This window comes from Ptychodera flava, chromosome 13 (genome assembly GCF_041260155.1).
Source record: "Ptychodera flava strain L36383 chromosome 13, AS_Pfla_20210202, whole genome shotgun sequence".
Classification (NCBI taxonomy): domain Eukaryota; kingdom Metazoa; phylum Hemichordata; class Enteropneusta; family Ptychoderidae; genus Ptychodera; species Ptychodera flava.
Window position 1 is genome coordinate 31,586,875 of NC_091940.1, and position 10,886 is coordinate 31,597,760.

Consider the following 10,886-nt stretch of genomic DNA (forward strand, 5'->3'; position numbering starts at 1 on the left):
TAAATACTGTGAAACACAAATGAAAGAAGTATTGCAATACAAGTCAGATACGTCGTCCCGCAGAGACAATATCACTAAAGAACAGAGACAAGAAATCAGAAAACTGAGGGATGAACCGTCTATCTATATCAGCAAAGTCGATAAAGGTGGCTCTGTTATCATTTGGAATAGACAAAGCTATATAGAAGTTATGAAAGAACATTTGTCTGACATTAAATACTATCAACAGATTAGTGAAGATTTGACACCTACAGTTCATGCTAAAATCGTCGAACAAGCAAATAAAATGGAAAATAATTCAACAATCTCAGCCACAGAAGCAGCAGCTATTTGCTACGAACACAACATCACTACTCCGTATATGCATGGTTTGGCAAAATGGCATAAGATCCAGAATCCTGATACCAGCCTCCATCGTAAACCCCCAGTTAGGGCTATTATCTCTCAAATCAATAGCCCTACACAAAGAGCATCCATATGGCTTCATCACAAACTGATGGATATTGTACCACAGTATTGCAGGGAATTAGTCAAAGATTCCACTGACTTCTTACATCAACTTCATCAAGCAAATTCCTCACAGATTTCAACGTTACTGGCGGACTCTCTTCTGTTCAGTTTGGATGTAATCAGTTTATATCCCAATATCCCGATTGATGAGGGCCTGGAAGCACTTAAACATGCATTCGAAACATGCACCAAATTCAACGCTACCAATACTGATGACATCATTGAGTTAGCCAATATTGTCTTACGTAACAATGGTTTCGAGTTTTGTGGAGAACATTATATTCAAATCCATGGGACAGCCATGGGTACGCCTTTCGCTCCTATGTACGCCAACATTTTTATGAGCTGGTTCTGGAGAAAAACCGAAAGTTATAATGATCAACCCGATCTGCTCAAAAGATTTATTGATGATCTTCACGGTATATGGACACTCGGCGAAGACAAATTGCTCCGATATCACAAATACCTTAACAGTATACACCCATCTATCAAGTTCACTTTGGAGTATGGTAAAACCAAGCAACATTTCCTCGACATTTCTACAAGCATAGTGAACGGGAAAGTGGAGACTGATCTCTACACCAAACCTACTGACAGTGGAAGATATTTGTCTCCCTCTTCACACCATCCAAGACACATCTTCAACAGCATTGTATACAGTGGAGTTATCCGACTGCGCAGAATATTTTCACTCGATATGTGGTTTGATCAACGGGCCAGTGAATTCAAGGACAGACTGATCAAATCTGGTTACCAGGGCAACAAAATACAAACCATTATAGATGAAGTTCGTAAGAAACCAAGATCATCCTTTCTCCGTTACAATAAAAAAGCATCCATGGATAGAGTGGTTTGGGTCAACGACTTCAATCCTATGCTACCAGACGTCAGACAACTAGCCAAAAGACACCATAAAATCCTGCAGCTCTCTGAAAGAATGTCTATGGTTTCCCTACACCTCCCCTAATTTCGGACAGAGTTTGTACCAATCTTGGCCAGTTGATTGTAAGACACAGATTACAACACAACAACAACAAAAACAACAACAACAACAACAACAACAACAACAACAGAATAAATGGAGCTCACGGCCATGTAATGATACTAGATGCAGAGTAATGTGCTCACAGATGGTCACCACGGACAGCATAACAAGTCATAGCAACGGTAAAACTTTCAAAATAAAGGGACAGTACAACTGTAATACTGAAAATGCCATTTATTGTGTATGTTGTGATATTTGCTTATAATAATAATAATAATAATATTCGGTTCTTATATAGCGCACATATCCACAAGTACATGTGCTCAAGGCGCTTTACAATTATTATTACCCCTGGTCACTGGACCTAATATGATACCACTCAACTCCCTGGGGAGCAAACTACAGCTCACATGTACAGCCAATAAGCGCAGCAGAGCTAAACGCACACATTACAACCACTGTCCTACCAGGTACCCATCACTCCTGGGTGGGGAGAAGCAATGAGGAATAAAGTGCCTTGCTCAAGGACACAACACCATGGCCATGCCGGGGCTCGAACTCACCATCCTGTGATCGTGAGTCCACTGCTCTAGCCACTCGACCATGATGCCTCCTCCATGATGCTTATGTCAGTATGTTGGCCAAACTAAAAACAAAATAAGGTACAGAATGGCCGGTCACAGAAGCATGATAAAATGTAAAAACAATGATCTCGATAATCCAGCACTATTTGTAAGTCAGCATTTTAACCTTCCCAACCATTCAGTAAAGAATATGAAAGTCATTATCTTGGAAACGGTTCATAACAGTGATCACAATGGTAAAAATTCTAGGGACATTGTTGAAACAAAGTGGATATTTTTACTTAACACCATGTATCCAAAGGGACTCAATAGAGAGTCACCCATTCCTGCTATAGTGTAGCTTTTTATTCAATCATTGACTTTCGGGTATTTTTCACCCTCCCTGTCAGTTTGACTACATACGGGTGATACCTTTATTTTATCACATTTTTTATCACATTTGTTTTTCAACACATTTACATCTTTTAAGTATTGACATTGAATTTTACCCTGTATTTTTACCACTTTTTATTTTGATGGTGATCATTATTATTTAAAACTTTTACATCTTTTTTAGAATATTGACATTGAATTTTACCCTGTACTTTTACTAGTTTTTTATTTTGATGGTGAAATTTTCACTTCAGTAGAGTTCTATTTTCTCCTGGCTTAAATATTTCAGTACCGGTTGGTTTTCCTACAGCTGTCTCTCCACTTTCTAAGACATTGTTTGTTCATTTGTATTGTACACCGTATTGCACATTTCTTACGTCTGCATGTGATGTACATCGCATTCAATATATGCAAATCAGTTTGTAGGTGTCAATCACCCAATGCATTTCAACCTCTGCTCTGGTTGGTTCAGTGTCATTTCCATCTTGACAGTCAACAAGTGAGTACAGTCTTGCGTTGTTCCACAACTCTTTGTGTAGTATAGATCCTCGTGTTGAGTCCGAGGTCCAGTTACCAGTAAAAGTACTTTTTTAGAGTTTCGCTTTTCGAGTTCGTTTCAATTTTTTAGCTTCCTGTATTTTCTTTCACATGCTTTATAGTCTGTTATCCGTTTATTTCAGTTTTTAACCCTGATGAAGTGGGATTAAGCCCACGAAACGTCGGACAATAAAATTTAGTTTGTAGTGAAGAACGCTGTGTCCTAGAGTTGGTGCTGCTTGACCTATCCTGTCAATATATATATATATATTATATATATATATATATATATATATATATATATATATATATATATATATATATATTGTACCATCCCATGCCTCACTCTACCACCCATTATGTATTAATGAATTGGACTACTCTGAGCAAAGGTTGAACATAAATTGCAATAAGTATTACGATTCTCAAAGTGCCTGAAATGTCCATATTGTCGCTTTCATATTTTCCCTACTGAATAATCAAATGAAACAAGCAAGAAGAATTGACATTGATGATTTTACTTAACCCGGCAACTTTCATTTTTTGAAGTTTTTACGTAAGTGAACAGGTTGTTACATGCCAACAGAACACCTGTCGAGTAAATTACAAGTTATCTGAAATCGCTTATCAGATATTCTTAATCATGATATCTTGCAAATTGGCTTTCAAATTTATCGACAATTGAATCACAGACATAGAAATTTAGGACACGAAATTTGCACCGCTGCTCTCCATGACGATAGCTGCGTGCCTGCTTCATAGAGCATATTATTATCTTCAAAGTATGATGAAGCTTGTACTGTACAAAATTGTTGTAAAATTGATGTCGATGTTTCCTGTTTTAACTCGCCTTTATGATTTCGACACGCTTCATGGCGCATCTGAAAAGTATATGTTGCTGATTTAAAATTCACACAAAACATCTTCAGAATACAAAAATGGCCGCGGTATCAGTCTCACAGATTTCAGGAATCAGACTTCCTATGTCATGAAATATTATGGGATACGTCAAGTTGACTGAATAAACAGATTCTGTCCAGGACTCATACTATGATACAGTCAAAATGCAAACATTTCTAAGACATTTCAAGATAATTGGTAGCCACAATATCTTCAGTGAATGGAATGACTTGGTCCTATATTCTGTGTAAGGCCTGTTCAATATCTCGCAGGAGATCTTCGACGTGTTCTATGCCAACGCTGAAATCAGAATGATTATTTGAAATATCAGCTATTTTGAATACAAACAACATCGAGAAAATAGCTAATACTAAAATTGAGGCGGGAGTTTCACTTTTATTGGTTATAGCATACATGGCATTTCTAACAATTCGAGGCTCATGGCGTGAATGTGCTGTGTTGAAGTTCTCCGCGCTTTTTCTGATTTGTATTTGGTTGAGACGACGCGCCAAAACAAACTCAAATAACACAAATTATGCTGTCTTGGCTTGACTTGACTGAAATTGGAAAGACTTTAGTTTACAGCTGTAACCTCCGTAAATGTAATTATCTCCACAAATGTAATATCAACCACAATTGTAATAAAATCAAACACAAATGTAATAAAACAGTCAACCATTAATGTAACAACCCGCAACCACAAATGTAATAAACAAATTAACCATAAATGAATAAACTCAACCATAAATGTATAGAACTTGTACATGTGATCATTTGTTTGTCAATGCCCTGAGTAAATAATAACTTTAATAAGACTAGTGTAATGTTATACTTTCCTGAAACTAGGTTTGCTTTCCGAAACACAGAATAGAATACTTTGAGAACACTAAAACGGTACCGATCAAACCGTTAGATAATGGAAGCGGAACAGCAGTTCTAGACACTGATAATTACATAATAAGGAAGCGTCAAAATAACTCGTCAACCAGTGATACCACACAACGTTTATGACAGATGACTCAGAACAAATAACAGAGAAATATACAACTTATAACAGAAACTTACGACAGAAAACATGTTGCCGAGAACATATATCCATATTTCAATCTCGTAAAAAAAATACGAACACTACCTTGAACACAGTAGAACAAAATAAGACACCCTAACATCCCCAGTAAAGGAACAAACTTCAAGTGATACATCATAGAAATACAGACAACCTATCGATTATTCCACACAATTTATCCACTGAAGACGAATTTGAGGCGACTGATTAAGAAAGTACAGCAAATGGCGAGAAAACGGCGTTAAATGATCGTAGTGTTATACAGTCTCCTCCACTCTGGAGTATAGAGACTGCCCTGACATTCAGATTACATCTGTGTGTCGCCATGGCCAATCAGTTCTGTAAACAAATTAGGGAAACGTAAAATACACTTTCAAATATACAAAACACACTATATAACGCAAAACAATTAAGGTATGAATAATGTGTGGAGTTGCTTTACTTATTACATAGATAAATATTTAAGGGCTAATTCCTCAATTGCAACGACAAAATCGATTTATTACATTTATGGTCGACAAGTATTACATTTATGGGTAATTTTTTATTACATTTATGGTTATCATTTACTACAATTGTGGTTGGTGTTTTTATTACATTTATGGTTGATTTTTGTTACATTTATGGGTGATATTACATATATGGGTGCACTTTATTACCATTGTGGTTGATGTTACATTTATGGAGATTATTACATTTATGGAGGTTACAACAGCGACATCAATATTTTGGACTGAGGTGCAAAGTTAATATCAAACAAGCCAATTTTGGAAGCCATGAGAAAGAGTGTCGCGTAGGTATCGAAGTGTCTCGATTGGGCTCGCACACACTTCACGTAACGTTGACATAGAATCACTGCCCACACACTTAATAGTTTTTCATACATTAAATAAATCATAAAGACGACCCCTAATGTCTCACCTGAATCTTACTAAGCCTTCTGGGATTCCACTTTTCTTGAATGCTTTAGCACCAAGTAGAGCCTCGCCATGGGTCATGCTGGCTGGATGTTCGATCAAGCTCTCCACTCCTCCCAGTGAAACAGCTAGGTGAGGTAGTTTAAGACTCTGGCCATATTTTGAAAAGAAAAAAAACCCAGAAAACATCGATGACTCTTTGAACTGACACTTCAATAATCGACAATACAAACTTTCAAATTGTACAGATCCTGTCCTACCTATACAAGAAACAGGGTCTTGACAATCTTCCGGGATTGAAAGACCGAAAATAAACTTATAGTCCTAGGGAGTCAACACAAATTCGGCATTACAAAGATTCTTGGTCAAAGTATTTGGTTAAAAATTTACGACAAGCGTTTGTGCAATATCACGTATTCAAGTGGTTGTTATTTATAATTATAAACAAACTTTTTTTACTTTTTTACTGAAGTCAATGCTCATGACAATGACGTCAAAATTTCAATAAAATGGAAGAATTAAATGGAAAATATCTGTAACAGTTGATGCTTTTATTATCCTTATTAAAACAAAAAACATGGATATTACATACTTATACAGACTTTTAGTTGTGTTGACGTGTTATACACGGGATTTCGACAAGACTTTGAGAGTGGAACAAGACACTGCATTTTACAAACAAAACAAAGCCACTGGGGAAAATATCACAGCTAAATGTGCTCAAACAAAAGGATGCACCATTTTATAGCAAGGAAATCATAATGCCAAAGTCGTCAATGAAATAAACATTATCTGACAATAAAATCAACGACTGTAGCCTGAGTCTCCCTTCAAGAGATACCTCACCTCGACAAATGTCTTGCCAGCTTTCAGTCCACCTTTCAGTTCAAAACTCATCATTCCTCCAAACTGTTTCATCTGTTTCTTTGCAGTCTTGTGGTGTGGATGGGATGGCAAGCCAGGGTAGTTTACTTTTGAAACCTTTGACAAAACAACAGAACAACCTCCACGTCATCATCGTATATTCATGTGCTTGGTCTTCCGTTTGAAGAAATTAAAGGTTTTATGCGCCACAAAATAGAAATTTGTAATATCTTTGATGGCAAAAACTTGAACCATTCTTTTTCATAATCAAGGATGAAATTCGGCGACGAGAGTGGGGGATGGATGGTGGATGTCATTGTTCGTTTCACATTGCTATAAAAGAAACAGATTCACTGACTTTAAAATGTAGAACGGTCTTCGGTGCAATTCGCCATTTTGACAATTAGCGTACAGTACACGTAAAAATCACTTTGTCATTTTTTTCAAAAACAAGATAATGAAAATTCCATTTGCTCCTCACTCCAAGATTTGAAAATGAGTACACACAGGCAGGAGACCAGAAATGCTTTGAAAAAAATTGAGTGTCCGAATATTTGCTCCCAGACACATTCCACTTTGAAAGTCAATAGGCGATAGTTTTTTACTGAACGGATGACCTCAATGGAAGATCAAATTTAAATATCGACATAAACATTTATCACTTATTGTGGGCCGATCAGAGACAGTGATATCACAGTGATTTTAAGATTTTAGTCAGACTCTGCTGTATGTGTACTCCAATACTCTGGGAAGAAGTTTCTAGAAATACAAGACACGTAAGCTACATTATGTCACTGAGACACAACAATTTAGAACAATTAAAACACTTAGAAATGACGCCATCTATCAGCAATTCAGTGTACGGTGAAATCTGACTTTACAGACACTTTTATAGAACTGAATGTTTCACGCTGAATTTTCAAATCGAATATAACTATGTCTTTCCAATAAGATAATGTTTCCAAAAGTGTCTGGAATAGACAAGTTTCTCCCTATTCTGACTTTAAAAATAATTCTCTGAAATCACTCTAGCGATCACTAATCTACCTTTGGGTGTCGTTCCAAGTACTGTGCGATCTTCAACGCATTTGAACTGTGTCTATCCATGCGAACGTGAAGAGTTCGAACTCCCCTCAGCAGAAGATAGGCGTCGAAGGGAGACTGAAAATGAAATGTCAAAATAAGAAATGAGACAACTAAAAGGACGATAACTGTACGTGTAATGTTCTGGAAGACGGGTACATGTAATTTAGTCTTTTTTCTAAAGTATGTAGAAATACAATGCATTAGCCTCGCAAACACAAAACATTAACATGTGCTATTTTATTGTTGATAACTGGATTCAGGTCCGGACCAACTTTCAACATGACACATAAACTGGCCGTGCTGACGAATTAAAACATTTGCACTTCCACACGATGGCATTGCAATTTTCAGATAAAAACAAAAATAATAGAAAAAAAGGTAGAGCTAGCAGAGCTTTAAGAAGAAAACTAATACATGTGCAGTTTCATGATTGCACCAGTATCGGTTTTACTTCTACCATGATAACACTTCAGCACCAAAAATATACCCAATATATGGCCATAAGTCTAGAACATGGGCAATGTATATTACTGAATCTATTACCACTACTTCTAAGTAAGTTGGCTAAAGTGAGTATATCTGAAACTCATGATCCGTTCATGTTCCGTTCGATGAACAAGAAACCATAGCCTTTGTTTGTATAGTGCTAATCGATACTACTCTACATAGAATATTTATATGACACACACGTTTCTGCAGCTGCATTTCTGCAAAGTTGACAGGGACTTCACTGTTGTCAGCTGATAATGACCACCCGCTGTATACACATGCGCCATCAACGGCCAGATTGATAAGACGAGCCACTGGGTAATGCAGCCAGTTTTTACATCACGTTAGTCTGGCTAGAAAACACATTCTAAAACAGCCATGCTTCGGAAATCATATTTATGCCATTGTTCTTTTTGCTTTTTATCTGCTGTCTTGAACCATTGTTAAATGAAATTTTAATGTGTAATCAGTAATTAAAAACATGTATTCCGCGGATTTGATCGTACTCTGACTGACTGTGACTATGACTTTGTGCCACAGCCGAATAGTTTCCATGGTGACCACTTACCAGTACACTACCCATACTTTTCTGATAGGTTGACAACTTCTCCAGGAGGTCAAGTCGTCTTGTCGACACAAACCCCGCAAGTACATCACTGTGTCCGCCAAGGTACTTGGTACTACAGTGTTATCAATACAGACGTCATAAATGCTTGTTAACAACAGTAGACTGGGGAAAGGATGAAATATTGAACTTTTTGTGTCACGTACTTGTTTTGGTAGAGACACATGACCTTATCAATATCAAAATTAAAACTAACTGGCAGATATTTTACAATATGCTACTCTTTTACCAAGAATTGTCGTAATTGGTGTGTATTCTCTCGAAATTGAAGGTTGTATATACAATCCATCAGTTTGTTTGATAGGGCCTATGTAAACATGGATCATTGTATTTTATTGTACCCTTCAATCTCCATGAAACAAATAAAAGCCTACTTACAAATTCCACATTTCTATTTTTTGTATGTTAGCTTTGAAAAAAATGGGGGGTAATAGACAATTATAATGTATCGAATGAGTTGTGATAATCGTTAAAGAGAAGGGAACATACATTTTACCCACTGTCTGTCATACACACTCACTAGGCTCTGCATTCTCACAAAACTACTACAAAAATTAAAAAGTTGCCATGTTTAAAGGCTGTACAAATTCAAACTCTGAACACAACAGTATTCTTGTGCGTCTCTCTGGGAGAATTTATTTGTGGAGGCCCGTGAGAACTTCAAAAGATTCTAAATCCTATTTTACTGACTGAACCGCTTCATAAACATACCAACTGTGAATGGATACATCAACTCCATGCTTCAAAGGCAACTGGAGATATGGACTTGCAAACGTTGAATCTACCATGGTAACAACGCCAGGGAGACTGTTGCCAAGGCGACCAAAATTCTCGAGATCAGTGATGGCCATTGTCGGATTTGCTGGTGTTTCTGCGTACAGTACCTGTGCAAGGAAGACAGTGATGATGAAAGCAAGTTTCTGTTAATGTTTGAGCTGTCCAATGGTGCAGACTCAGAAGAGGATTGTCCAGGGTGATATGTTTGCTTGAATGGAGACCTAGGAAGATGTATTGCTAAGACTGGCTATAGGGCAGCAATCCAGCCTATTTCGATAAATTGCAACCACGGGTGTTCTGAAAGGTAGAGAAGGTATTCTGGCGTATTTTGAACAAAACCAAAATTGGAAGAGAAAGTAATAGCCATTCGTAGCTGCCTCTCGCTATGATTTCAAAATATTCCTCTCCCGCCCATAGGATCCCCCTTCTCCACATTTCCCGCCAGGAAATCTCCCACTTCCCTGCATCTACCATAACAAACTCCCCGCTGTCCTCTCATACATGCAAAAGATCCCACTGCCATCTCTTAGCCTCATGCCTTTCCCCATCCACCGGCAAACACCCGAAAACAACAGCATTATACCCGGCCTATCAACATAGAAGGGCCTTTTGAGTTGCCCGCTGAAAAATGAAATGACATTTATGCCGGGACAATATTTCTGATCCATCACGTGACATTTCTACCTTGGACAGAGACACTATACGTCACTGGACTCAATGCCGATATTGTAGGGTCTCTCACCAAAGTGTTATGCTTCACCGTATGTAGCAACAGTTTAATATTAGAAAAGTTTAGAAATAAAGTAGTCTTCTATAGCATTAGACGACACCGTCTCCTGCTTTCTCAGACCTGGTCATATTCCGCAACTTTATATCCTCTGGCTTTATGTGCAACGTTTTGCCTTTGTTTCAAACAGAGAAAATAATCGTAAACTAAAAACGTCCACATGCACGTTGGGAAATCTGTTCGATGAACTGGGACAGCAATAATAAATTGCAATTCGCAAGTATACCAGAAGATACACACCTTGGTGTTCCGTTTAACCAGTCTTTTGTAATCATTCATACTACAGCCAGCATCAACCCACGATATCTCCACACCATGTTGCGGTAGCATTTTAGCTATGTACTTATGAGTACCACTGTACACGGGATTTGGTGCAATCTGCATAAG

The 10,886-nt window shown here is 37.5% G+C and overlaps 2 protein-coding genes across 2 annotated transcripts; one reads left to right on the forward strand and one right to left on the reverse strand.

The window, feature by feature from the left end:
* The first annotated feature begins 19 nt into the window (after positions 1 to 19).
* LOC139148566 (uncharacterized) lies at positions 20 to 1,477 on the forward strand. The gene has a single exon (XM_070720053.1). It carries the CDS (start codon positions 20 to 22, stop codon positions 1,475 to 1,477), a length of 1,458 nt encoding a protein of 485 aa, XP_070576154.1.
* Positions 1,478 to 4,124: 2,647 nt separating this feature from the next.
* Positions 4,125 to 9,845, reverse strand: LOC139148567 (L-methionine gamma-lyase-like). The gene is made up of 6 exons (XM_070720054.1): positions 9,647 to 9,845; positions 8,879 to 8,990; positions 7,783 to 7,896; positions 6,718 to 6,852; positions 5,876 to 6,021; positions 4,125 to 4,188 (listed from the first exon to the last, which is right to left on the reverse strand). The coding sequence occupies exons 1-6, from the start codon at positions 9,784 to 9,786 to the stop codon at positions 4,125 to 4,127; spliced, it is 711 nt and encodes a 236-aa protein (XP_070576155.1). The 5' UTR covers positions 9,787 to 9,845.
* Between the last annotated feature and the right edge of the window lie 1,041 nt (positions 9,846 to 10,886).